The sequence below is a fragment of the Ovis aries genome, chromosome 1 (genome assembly GCF_016772045.2).
Source record: "Ovis aries strain OAR_USU_Benz2616 breed Rambouillet chromosome 1, ARS-UI_Ramb_v3.0, whole genome shotgun sequence".
NCBI lineage: Eukaryota > Metazoa > Chordata > Mammalia > Artiodactyla > Bovidae > Ovis > Ovis aries.
Genome location: NC_056054.1, coordinates 262,825,373 through 262,838,472, shown reverse-complemented (window position 1 = coordinate 262,838,472; position 13,100 = coordinate 262,825,373). Strand labels below are relative to the sequence as shown.

Here is a 13,100-nt window from a genome sequence, read left to right as displayed (position 1 = left end):
GTGCCATTGGCATCCCTGCCCTAAGTTTTAGGGAGCTTGGACAGAAGAAGCAGAAAACCCAGCTCATGCCTCACTACGAAAAATTTATGACTGTTATTTTCCCCCTTGTTCAATGTGCCAGTTACCTGGATATCATAAAATAAGCAGGATTCAGGGATGTAACTGTAAGGACTTCTTTATTTTTTGTCTCTGGAAACCTCTGTAATAAGGTGGCATAAGTCACTCAGTCATGTCCGACTCTTTGCAACCCCCTGGACTGTAGCCCACCACGCTCCTCTGTCCATGGGGATTCTCCAGACAAGAATACTGGAGTGGGTTGCCATGCCCTCCTCCAGGGGATCTTCCTGACCAGGGATGGAACGTGGGTCTCTTACATCTCCTGCATTGGCAGGTGGGTTCTTTATCACTAACGCCACCTGGGAAGCCCCTGTAACTGGGTTAGTGTCCCCAGAACTCGGGATGCAGGTTCTCACTTCCTGATCGCTTGTGTCACTGCCATTGGGGTTAAATTTCCTGCCTTTGATCATCACACGTGACCAGCACTTTGAGAAGGATGGAGCAGGCAGCTTCTCTCCAGCTCGTCCACCAGCCCCTGTCCACTGAGTCCTGTTTTTCTTTCCTTGTTAAGGTTGCAGACGGGATGGGAGGGGTGGGCAGGGGGCAGGCAGCACTCCTTTGGTGGGTGCTGTCTTGGGATGGCCGTGTGTTCTCAGAGCCTAGCAGGAGTGGAAAACTGCCTCTTCCCCATGGGAGTTTCCCTGGCTCTGTGGGAGCTGCAGGGTACCCCCCCCCAACAACAACTGCAGAATCCTCGGCAGAAGCAATACCCCTTCTTTGGCTGCTCCCGAGAGTCCTTGCTCAGCTCTGCCTTGTAGCATGGGGGCACCTTCACCCTGAGCGGGGTGTCTCTGCTGTGGTTCCCTCGCTGGCCTAAGGGTGGTATCCCCAGCCTGCTCTGTGCAGCCAGGGACCCTGGAAGCTTTCTCAAGCATAGCTGACACCCGGATGGGCTCTCTGAGGATGGACGGAAGCTCTGGGCTCGGTGCCGCCACCCCCGTCCTGAGACTTGGGACTGACAGCGCAGCCATCTCCTGGGAGCCCTCGCCATGTTCCACTCTTCCCCTGGGGTAGGGGGTCGGGGGCCGGTCAGTGGCCACATAGGTCTCCACCGCTTGGTCCTTCACGACTGCATGGAAGTGGAGCATCTGTGGTCCACAGACTGAGGCCAAACTGAGAAAAAGTTCCTGTTGACATCCTGCCCCTTCACCCCATGTCCTTTTAATTGCCCCACAGCAGCGATTACCTGTGAGGCCCAGCAGCATCTCTGAGTGAGAGAGACCTGGCCGGGGAGCGGGGTGGTCCCAGCCCTGCCGCCCACCTGGCTGCCTCCTGTCTTCTCCATTCCTCAAATGGAGACTGAAAAAGCAGCCCCCGGCTGAGACTTGGGGGGATTTACCTGAAATAACACACACTGAGCTCTTTGCAGGGCTTGGGTCCGAGTAAAGCGTTCCCTGGACGTTGGCCTGGGTGCAGGCTAATCCTGGGAAGGAGCAGCCTCTGTAAACGGTCCCTCGACACCGTGAACAATAGCTTGTGTGTCCAAACCTCTTGGGAGGGCCAGGGAGTAGCTGCACTGCCCTTCAGAGTTCACATCGCCCCAAAGCTCCGAGGTTCCTGTTTCTTTACCTACCTTAGTTATCACCCCTACTGAGGCATCACTTCCATGCATTAAAATGCATGATGTGAGGGCCTCCCTGGTGGCTCAGTGGTAAAGAATCCCCCTGCCAATCAGGAGATGCCGGTTCGATCCCTGATCTTGGAAGATCCCATAGGCTGCAGAGCAGCTAAGCCTGTGTGTGCCCTGCAGCTACAGAGCCTGTGCTGGAGGCTAGCCTCCACTTGCCACACCTGGAGAAAAGCCCAAGCAGAAGCAAAGCCAAAAAAAATAAACAAAATTATCGTTATTTTTTAGGTACATGATGTGGAGCGTACACCTTGGTGAGTGTGTGTAAGCACAGAGCCTCAGCTGTAGATCAGGAACATTGCCTGTCCTGCGCATGAAGTTTCCCCAGAACCTGCCATGCCCACTGTAAAAAAAGTTATTTATAAATTTTTAAATTATTATTTATTTGATTGACACACTGGGTCTTCGTTGCTACGCACGGGCTTTCTGTAGTTGCATTGCACAGGCTTCTTATTGCCGTGGCTTCTCTTGGTGCAGAGCACGGGCTCTAGAATCTGGGCTCAATAGTTGTGGCACACAAGCTCAGTTGGCCCGAGGCATGTGGAATCTTCCCGGACCAAGGATCAAACTGATGTCCCCTGCCTTGACAGGCAGCTTCTTATCCACTGGACCACATTCAGGGGTGAAGTCCCCTGTGCGCACTCTTACCTCCAGCCTTGCTTACCCACTTCTGAGACAGTGTGGAGTATTTGTGACAGGCCAGCTGCCCACAAAGCCCAAGCTAGTCCCTCTCTGGCCCTTTACAGAAAATGTTTGCCAACCCCTCCTTAACGACCAGATCTGTTGTCCAGTCTTTGAAGTTCCTGTCGAAGTTCCAGGGTTTGCTAATGTGCCCGACCCTGCTCTTCCCCCGGCAGAGCTGCTGGTGCTGAACGGGGCCGACCCGGTGGCCGAAGTCGCCATCCGACAGCTCAGTGAGTCCTCGAAGCTGAAGCTGAAGTCCCCGAGGAAGAAGAGCACAATCATCATATCCGGGGTCTCCAAGGTGAGCCTCTCCTCCTCCCACGCCCGCCCCGCCCCACCCCGCCCTCCACTTAACTCCAGAAAGTTCCACCCCCCGGAATGTCAGGTTGCCTGTGGGCTTGCTAGGTGGCTTCAGTCGTGTCCGACTCCTTGCACCCCCATGAACTGTAGCCCGCCAGGCTCCTCTCTCCTTGGGATTCTCCAGGGAAGAATACTGGAGTGGGTTGCATGTCCTCCTCCAGGCGATCTTCCTAATCCAGGGATCAAACCTGCATCTCTCAGGTCTCCTGCGTTGCAGACAGGTTCTTTACCACTGAGCCACCCGGGAAATGTCAGATTGTGTTCCCCCAACAAGGGATTACTTGCGGCATTTTTGTTTACCCAGCTTATCCTGTTGAGGAAGGAACTTGACGGTTTCTGACCTGGGATGCTTTGGGTGTTGAGAGGTTGGTGAATCATTTGAAGAAAAATTACTGAAAGAGAAAGACCAAGATGAGGTCAGCTCCCCTTCGGGACAGGACCTCCACCCCCATCACCGAGCCGTCTTGGGGAACTTTCACTTTACACATGACTCATTTCCAAACGCTTCCTTTTGCAATGAATGTTTATGCCTCCTGCAGTCAGAGAAATGAAGCTTGTTTTAAAACACACCCCCGTCCCCGTGCCTTCCTTGTGCTGCTCTGTGACCTTAGTTCAGAGCGGATGGCAGGCTCGAGGCATCCCATGTGGACATCCCCTGGCAGGCCAGGCTACGGGAGAGGCCAGCCCCTCTGGGCAAGGGCCCAGGTGACAGTCCCTTACTCTTTTTAACCTTTCAGAATGAGCAAAGAAAATGTGAGTGATGGAGAGGCAGGTGGGAAATTTAGTAGTTGGAAGGGGACAAGGAGGAAGATGAATTTTTGGACACGGCAGGTGGCTTGATTTCTTGAGGGCATAAGAGGGTGGCCAAGAGGGCATGCTGAGAACTGAGCCCCTGGCTCTTGGGAAAAGGGCCATAACAGGTCCTGGGAGGTGCTAGGGGCGAGTCACCAATGTGGCAATTATACCCAGGGTGTGGGTGGCCTTGGAAACCGTCTTCCAAGAGCCAGGTGATGCCTCTGGGTTTCCTGCATGCACTTCCAGAAGCAGCCAGGAGGGGGCGATAGCATCTCTGGAAGCACCTGGCTCAGTTCAGTAGTTGGGTTTTCTTTAGGATTAATAAATAAGTGAATGTACTTCCCTGGTGGCCCAGTGGTTAGGACTCCGAGTTTCCACTGCAGGGGGCAGGGGTTCCATCCCCGGGGCAGGGAACTGAGATCCCACATGCCAAGCGGTATGACCAAAAGCAAAACTATACCAACCTAAAAACCAAAAAATAAGAATGAGGGTCGAAGTGTTAGTCGCTCAGTCGTGTCTGACCCTCTGTGACCCCATGGACTGTAGCCTTCCAGGGTCCTCTGTCCATGGGATTCTCCAGGCAAGAATACTGGAGTGGGTTGCCATTTCTTCCTCTAGAGGATGTTTGCAACCCAGGGATTGAACTCACATCTCCATCACCGGCAGGCGGATTCTTTACTGCTGAGCCACCAAGAAAGCCTCATTTTTTTACTGAAGGTCAAATTGTCCCAGATTAAATCAGTGGGCATTTCTGACTTGGGTCAGAAAAGGCAGTTGTCAGCGGTCACTAAACAGACTGTGTGCCACCTCTGCACCCAGACAGGGTACTCTTTCCCAGATTCCCCCAGCCTGGCACTTCAGGCTGACCCTCTGCCTTGGGAGACCTGTGTCCACTGATTCTCAGTTTCCTAAGCTGTTTCCTTGGAGGGCCGGGTACCTTCGGACGCTGAAACCACCCCCATGGCTGTGTGTGTGGGGCTGCCAAGGCTTCCCCAGCTCACTGCTCCTCCCGAGTATCCTGGCATCTTCCTCACCCTGACTTTGTCTCTTATCCCCGGACAGACCTCACTATCTCAGGACAGTGACGCAGCCCTGATGCTGGACTACGCAGCCTCCATGGATGGTGCCCACCAAGAGGATGCCCCCCAGGACCAGCCGGAGAGGGCTGTGACCTCTGCCCCACCCGAGGAGGAGGCCCCAGTGGGGACCCTACCAGTCCTGGAGCCCCAGGAGATAGAACTAGACTCCTGGGACTTGGAGAAGGAGCCACCGGCTGGGGCGTGGGGTGGCCAGGCCCTGCGGGACCCCGAGGGGGACGAGTTGTCTGAGAGCTCCCTGAGTGTGTCGGAGTTGGAGCCAGCCGCTGCCAAGAAGCATAAAGGTACCCGCCCCTCCCCACCCCTCCCTGCCCACCTCGGCCCTGCTCCCCACCACTCCCCTCCGCCAGTCCGTGGCTTTGGTCTCCTGCTGGTTTCCAGACTGAAATTCGGTTCTCAGCCTCTGCTCTCTTTCCCTTCTCTCTACAAGGGCACCCTACCCTTGCACCCCCACGCCTACAAAAACACCTGCACTCAATGTTTGAGCCCCTTTCGAGCCCATGGGCAGGGCTGGGGGCACGTTCAGGACCCTTCTGAGTGTGAGCGGCCAGGTCATCTCTCTGTGTTCCTGGGGCCACTTGGTGTTCATGGCTAGAGGCACCCTGTTCTCTGTCTGTGCACCCTCCTCCTGGGGGTAGAACCATCCAGCGCATGGAGAGGGGCCTCCAGGAGCCACACACCACGATGGAGCCAAGGAGACCAGCTGGGCCGAGACTGGGGTCCCCTCAGCTGCACAGAAGGGCTCCTCTGCACTTGCGTGCCTCTCAGACGCTTCCCTCCAACTGAAACCAAACCAGACCTCCCCACTCAGCCCTGACAGGACCCACGGGGAGAGAGCTCCCTAGAAAATTAGCCAATTAACTTAACACATGTGCGGAGGTGAGGTAATCACTGTATTAGAATAAGCAACTGTTTCGCATTAGCACTGAAACAGGGCTTTAAATCTGTACATTTCTTCAGTGTGCAGTTTAACCCAGACAGCGCTTTGGCACGATGGTGACCTGAAGATACTTGGCAAGAGAATTTAGCCCAGAGGTTCGGCCAGCTCTAGATGTGAGGCTTCAAGACTCGCTGAGTCTCAGCTCCCTCCTCTATGCACAGGGATGTACCTACTCAAGGTGGCCGCCTCCCCGAGAATCCCACCGGCCGGGTGGTTATAGGAGGTCCCGGTGCGGAGCATGGGACAGGAGAGCCGAGGCAGGGGCTGGGGCCAATCCGGGAGTCCTGGGTGCAGCTCGGTCCCGGCTCCTCGGCGAGGGTAGATATTAGGAATCTCACAGGTCGAGAACCGTGGTCAGGGGCTCTGCCTTCTGCTCCTTTGTTCTTGGTGCCATGGACCAGTGCAGTGATCCCTGCTTGGGGCAATCGTGTCCCCTCCCCAGGGGACGCTGGATGTAGCTGGAGAATTTCAGTTGTCATAGCTGGGAGTTGGGGGCATTGCTGGCTTCAGCCAGGTCGAGGCCAGGGGTGCCGCTCATCACACCTCGGGGCACAGGACAGCCCCGGTATCCTTGGGATGGAGCTGGAGAGCCCTCCCCATTCGATTCCTGTCTCTCCCCCTTGACCCACTGCCGCAGATCAGATCGGGATAGATGGGGGAGGAGGCAGAAGTGAGAAGAGGAGGGGAGAGAAAGGAGAGGATTCCTGGGTGTGGTTCCAGACCCTGAGATGAAGATCAGACTCCATCTGCCCCTGCCCAGTGTTGAGACCTCATCCCCAGGGCCTGGTTGGGTGACCAGGAGTGGTGTGGGGAGCGGTGACCTGAGCACTGGCTCTGTGGTGGCTTCCTGGCTTCTGTTGTGGAAAAGGTGGCCTGGTTGTTGGTCCACAGCCCGGCATGCACCAGCCCCCGCCCCCTGCCCCCAGCCTCTTGGGGCCAGAGCCACCCAAGGGGGCTCACCTGGACCTAAGGCAGGCAGGTGGGCGCTGGGCAGTGGACACATGGGGAACAGGTGGGTGCGCCTCTTCTGTGCCCAACAGACCAGCAGCCGTCCGTCTGCTCTTCTCACGGAAGCTGACCCTGCCTCCCGCCCTCAGTCCATTCTGAAAGGCTGAGCCTCGCCAACCCAGGTGCATTTGGAGACCGCTGTTCCCTCCTCCCTCCCTCCCTCTGCCGGTCCTCCCAGGGAGCGCTCTCCCTGCGGTGTGTGTCCTTGCTGTGTCCTGGCCACCCTGCTTCTCTCCCGTGACCGGCGGGATGGGTGACATCCTCATTCCTGGGGACCTGGTGCCCGCAGATGTGCTGGCTCTGCACTCTGAGCTCCGGCCGGCGGCGCTGGGCTCGCAGGACGCACCTCACTCCTAGGGCTTCACAGACCCAGGATGTTTTAAAGGGACCCATTTGGTAGCGCTTAAGGAAAGTACTTTATATTCCAGTGTTATCTGAGAGATCTGTTGTCAGAACCTTAGATGATTCTGCGTTGTGCAGATAGTTGCTGTCTTCCACCAAAACTGGTGACAAGGAGGCAGCTCTCCTTTTTAAACTAAAAACCAGTTTTCAGGTTAAGAACCACCTATGTCTCCTGGCATAGGAGGAAGTTAGCTTTCCGAGACCTGCCTGCCTGTTAGAATTCCCCTGGAATTCTGCTGATTGGAAATCTACTTACTGTGATGATGCAGCCAAGACAGGAAGTGCATTCCTCAAACTAGTTTTATTTTTAGCTTAACAAAGCCCTGGTGTGCTTATACCACACTGCGAATGCGCTGAAGACAAACCAAACTTAGAAGTGGCTAAGATGGTACATTTTCTGTCTGTTTTACCACAAGTCAGAACAAAAGCGTTGGTGGAGACTTTGAAAAATATTCAAAAGTAAGACAAACAAACCAACGTCCTGCTCAGTAACGTCCTATGTTGTGTGATGTAAATGCTTCAAACTCTTACCGTCTCGCATTCTGATTTTGCTGTTGCAAACTTTTCTTTTCACTTCTTCCTTTTCTCCATCTCCTGCTCATCCCCTTTAACTTAAGAGGATCGCTATGCCAACCAGAGTTAATTGCCTACACAGTAAGTTATTTTTGTTTTATATATATATTTTTAATTAAGAATAGTCTTGCTATGAGGAAAGCAGATAATCCTAACTGAGCTGGAAGTTAAATAACCTCCCCACTTCCTTATTCGTCCCATCCCTTCCCAGTTTGACCTTCCCAGGATGCTAGTTTCCCCACCTTCCTCCTTCAAAGTGCCCTGGTCAGGTGGTAGAGGACCAGCATCTCAGGGAAAGACAGAACTGTGTTAGCTGATATGACGACAGCACCTCGCCGAGAAATACAGACAGACCGGCTTCCATAACTGTCCTTGGTTCTAAAAGGTAGTCGTTCCTATGAATGGGCTGTCTATGGTTCCCCTTGAAATCTAAAGCTGTCCTTTAGGTAGCAAACTGCAACTTATAAGTTTACTTTTGGTCACTGTTCCCCTGTCTGTAAGATGTTGGGACACATTTTTCCATGAGTGATTTATGTCAGTTAAACTGTGGAAACAACCAGGAATAAAGTGGGGAGTATCTGCAACATTAAATAGAATAATTATTTTTAATTCCTTCATATATGAGTTTATGGGGTTTCTCGGGAGGGGGTGCCAGTGGTAAAGAATACACCTGTCAATACACCTGCCAATGTAGGAGACGCAGGTTCGATCCCTGGGAGAAGGGAATGGCAACCCACTCCAGTATTCTTGCATGGGAAATCCCATGAACAGAGGAGCCTGGCAGGCTACAGTCCATAGGGTCGCAAAAGAGTTGGACACAACTGAGCAACTGAACAACGTGTTTATACTTGAGCCTTATGTGTGTGTGTGTGTGTGTATATATATATATATTTTTTTTATTAACCTTGCTGGTGGAAGAGGCAATGGCACCCCACTCCAGTACTCTTGCCTGGAAGATCCCATGGACGGAGGAGCCTGGGAGGCTGCCGTCCATGGGGTCCCGAAGAATCGGACACGACTGAGCGATTGCACTTTCACGTTTCACTTTCATGCATTGGAGAAGGAAATGGCAACCCACTCCAGCGTTCTTGCCTGGAGAATCCCAGGGATGGGAGCCTGGCGGGCTGCCATTTATGGTGTCTCACAGAGGCAGACATGACTGAAGCGACTTAGCAGCAGCAACCTTGCTGGAACCAGGGAAAGATTTTTTTTTTTCTCTTCCTGGTGCCATCTAAGATTTTGGTTATTTGCCTTAAATTTCTTGTAACCCATTTTCACATTTGACCTTCAGGCATCTTTAAGATTGGGAGTGAGGTCTGAGCCGTGCTTCCTGCCCGTCAGGTGAATGAGGTGGGCTTGTTAAATCCGAACAGCCCCACTCCATTGCCCCATGGTTGTGAGTTCCCCCATCAGCAAAGAGTGACAGATTCTGGGGCCTGGGGAAAGTGTGACCTTCCAAACTAGAGTTCTTGTGTCATCGGGGTTCTCCAGGGAAACAGAATCTATTGGTTCTAGGTTTCAAGGATCTAGTTTGTGTGGGTGAGTCTGGAACCTGCAGGGCAGACAGGAGCTGATGCCGCAGTCTTGAGGCAGAATCTCTGCCCGGGGATCCTTCCTCTTTGTTCTCAGCTGATTGGATGAAGGCCATGCACGTCGCCTGGGGTATCTCCTAGGGCTCAGGCACAGATGGGAGACTTGGACCACACGGACAGGGGCTTCCCAGCAACACTCAGCTCAGTGCCGGATGGAGTCGCTGGGCACACTGGGCAAACTGACATAGGACGCTGGGTGCCAGTGTGCTGATCGTGGTGGCTCTGAATAGTCCTGCCTCCCTGCAAAGAAGAGTGTACTTGCCCGCCCGAGCTACGACCTACCGTGCTGCGGCTGCATCAGCATCCACCAAGCGCACCCGTGGCTGTGTCCATCCCCAGTTATTTACCCCGAAGCTCACTGTGCTTGAGTGACCAAGTTTAGACAGATGATCACATGGAATAACCTCGGCTTGTACTGGTCCTTCTTCACGTGTGATGAGTTAAACTGCGGAGCCTGGAGAAGGGCTCACAGTGCTGGAATATTCTGTGCTCCCCAGGCCACCGGCATGCCTTTCATCACGCCCAGAAGCCTATCCAAGTCCCTGCCAAAGAGCAGGGCTCTGCTCTGCGCTCCCTCTGAGAACTGCTCAATTCAACTCTCCGGAGGACTCCCCGGCGGCAGTGTGGTAGACTGGCCCTCCAGATGCCCGCCGGCCACCTCCAGCTCAGATGCTCAGCAGCACAGAGGAGCCAAGCTTTGCAGGACAGAGCATGTCCCTCTCTGAGTCTTTACTTCCTTATTTGTAAGCAAGAGATGAGAGCACCCTCAGAGGTGGCTGGGAAACGTAACCTGGGCTGCAGCTTGTAGAGGTGCAAACCTCAGTCTCGCCCCTCACAAGACCATCCTCTGTCCAAGAAGCTGATGTCCCCAGAGAAGCCACGACGAGTCGTGTCAAGTTAGGGGTTGATCTGCACCAGAGCACATGTGGCAGCATCCAGTTCTGCACTGACGCTGAGCAGGCAAAGTTAACAACAGAGCCCACCTGCTCCAGAGGGTGGAGGATGAGGACCAGAAACCGCGCGTGTGCCTGGCAGGGAGGGCAGCGTGATCTTCCACCCGGTGTCCAGGGTTCAGGGATACAGGAGGACGCGGCTGCCGTTTCAGGATCCTCACCCTAAGTCAGATCTTCCCCTTCCCTGTCTCGTCTGTGTTAGATCCTGGGGGTGGCTGAAACAGAGCTCCAGAGGTGAGGTGCTTTAAACAACAGAGATTGCTTCTCTGAGTTCCAGAGGCTGGAAGTCCAAGATCAAGGTGTGGGCAGGGCTGGTTGTTCGTGCGGCTGGGAAGGAGGGTCTGTCCCAGCCACTCCCCCAGCTTTGGGATCGGGGGGATTGCTGACAACATAGCATATTGCCTCTTGGCTTGTAGATGCGTCACCTTGAGCTCTGCCTTCACCTTCACATGGTATTTCCCAGGGTGCCTCTGTTCAAACTTCCCCTTTTTATAAGGAGCCCAGTCATACTTGATTAGCACCTGTCCTAATGACCTTGCTATAACTGAATCACCGATGTCATGACCATCTCTCTAAATAAGGTCACATTCTGAGGACCTGGGTTTAGGACCCCAGCATAAGAATTCTGGATGGACAAGATGCAAACTATGACACCGCCCCCACTCACACCTCAGACCCTGGCTCCAAACCCCGGATGGGATTTCAGCACAGGGACACGTGTGAAATGGGCTTTGTGGATGGAGTGTTCGAGGGGAGGTTCTCTTACTGCTGGCTTCCACATCGCTAGGTCTGCAGCTGGCCTGGGGGACAGAACAGTCTGCTCCCCTCCCCACACCTCCATTCCCTGTCCGCCACCCCAGGGAGATGGGAATGGGAAGTGGGATTAGAGTCTAGATTAACCAGATTGGTCCCTCGGACCTCCCTCCCTCTCCTCTGTTCTGATGTGGCAGCCCCACATTTACATGCTATTTGAGGGGCTGAAGCCTGTGTGCTGCGGTCCATGGGGTCGCAAAGAGTCGGACATGACTGAGTGACTGTGAGCTTAACCCAGAGCAGCTACCTGTAGACCGGAAACACCTCCTAAGTGCCTCCCACCCCAACCCAAGGGAACCCGGCCAGGCTGGGAGCCTCCGGGACATTTGAATCCCTAGGTCATTAGCCATCAGGCGTCACTGTATCCACCCCACTGGCCAGACTCCAGAGTCAGGCCCCGGGGCTGGTGGTGACTCCTGCCATCACGCACCCTGCCTGGCAGCTTTTTTGAGATCCGCTGCATCTTCCAGGGATTAGAGTGGATCCGGGAATGGACCTCTGAGGTCCAGGGAGCAGCCAGTCAGGCCCGTTGACTTGGAGTAAAGCCACTGAGACTTACATTCACCTTTATGCTTTGTCCCCCTTCCAGCCTCCCTCAAGCCCCCACACACCACCTCCCAACGTTGGTGGTGGTGGTGGTTTAGTCACTAAGTCGTGTCCGACTCTTGCGACCCATGGACTGTAGCCCGCCAGGCTCCTCTGCCCGTGGGATTTTCCAGGCAAGAATACTGGAGTGGATTGCCATTTCTCAAACTCATGTCCATTGAGTTGGTGATGCCATCCAACCTTCTCATCCTCTGTGTGTATATATATATATATATATATATTTACAAGTATATAGGTATTTTTATATATTTTCAATTATATATTGGAGAAGGCAATGGCACCCCACGCCAGTACGCTTGCCTGGAAAATCCCATGGTGGAGGAGCCTGGTAGGCTGCAGTCCATGGAGTCGCTAAGAGTCGGACACGACTGAGCGACTTCACTTTCACTTTTCACTTTCATGCATTGGAGAAGGAAATGGCAACCCACTCCAGTGTTCTTGCCTGGAGAATCCCAGGGAGGGGAAGCCTGGTGGGCTGCCGTCTGTGGGGTCGCACAGAGTCAGACACGACTGAAGCAACTTAGCAGCAGCAATTATATATACTTATAATAATTGTAAATATATACATATAATGCATATAATTATGAATATATATAACTATAAATATATATATATACACACACAGAGGATGAAATGGTTGGATGGCATCACCAACTCAATGGACATGAGTTTGAGGAAACTCTGGGAGTTGGTGATAGACAGGGAGGCCTGGCGTGCTACAATCCATGGCGTCTCAAAGAGTCAGATACGACTGAGGGACTGAACTGAACTGACTGATGTATATATGTATATCCTATTCCGCTTTCTTGGAAGGTGATTGTATCCAAAGAGAAAATCAAAACAAGTCTTTGGGGGAAGCTTTGACCGAATGAAATTCAGCACATTTCTCTTGAGCTTCCACACAGAAGCTCCTAAGTTTTCAAGTTATATGGCTAATATCAAAATCAGATGTCTTCCTACATTTGTCATAGTGCCTTCGTTCCCGTGGTGGTTTCTCTGTTTCTCTGTCCCACCTCTCAGTCCACGGGAGTGGCTGCACTTTTTATTTGGAGCAGCCAATCAGGAGAGGAGACCCATCCATTCTGGGCAGAGCAAGTAGGACGGGCATCCTTAAGTTCAGGTCTAGGTTGTGGCCTCTGAAATTCACGGGATTGATGCCTTCCCCACAGTCAGTGCTGATCCTGCAAAGGTCTGTGGACAAGACTGGGTCAGATTTCACAACTGGCTGAACATTTCAGCTAGAAGAGCAAAGTGTTGCTCTCGGGCCTCCCATTTGGATAAAGCCGGATGGTTTCTGCTATGTTACAGCTTTTGAAGTACTCGCTGGATCTGTCATGAAAAGAATGAATTGCCAGATTAGCTATAAAGCTCCTCACTGGGAATGTCAAGCCATTCCTCTTTCAAAGTCCTTAACTCCTATATGCAAATGGTCATGGGTTTCACAGCCTGACTGGAAAGGACCCTGTTGGGCCTTGTTCACAGGGTGTTAAACTAGTTTGTGGAAGTGAAAGCAGGTTAGTGGGCTCTGTCCCG

General features: G+C 53.2%; 1 protein-coding gene across 1 annotated transcript in view; it reads left to right on the top strand.

Annotated features, from left to right (window-relative positions):
- Window positions 1-13,100, top strand: part of C2CD2 (C2 calcium dependent domain containing 2) — a 62,952-nt gene that overhangs the window by 44,695 nt on the left and 5,157 nt on the right. Inside the window, exons 12-13 of the mRNA XM_027960742.3 lie at window positions 2,602-2,729; window positions 4,646-4,964. Coding sequence (XP_027816543.1) covers window positions 2,602-2,729; window positions 4,646-4,964 — 447 coding nt within the window. The remainder of the gene's footprint in view (window positions 1-2,601; window positions 2,730-4,645; window positions 4,965-13,100) is intronic.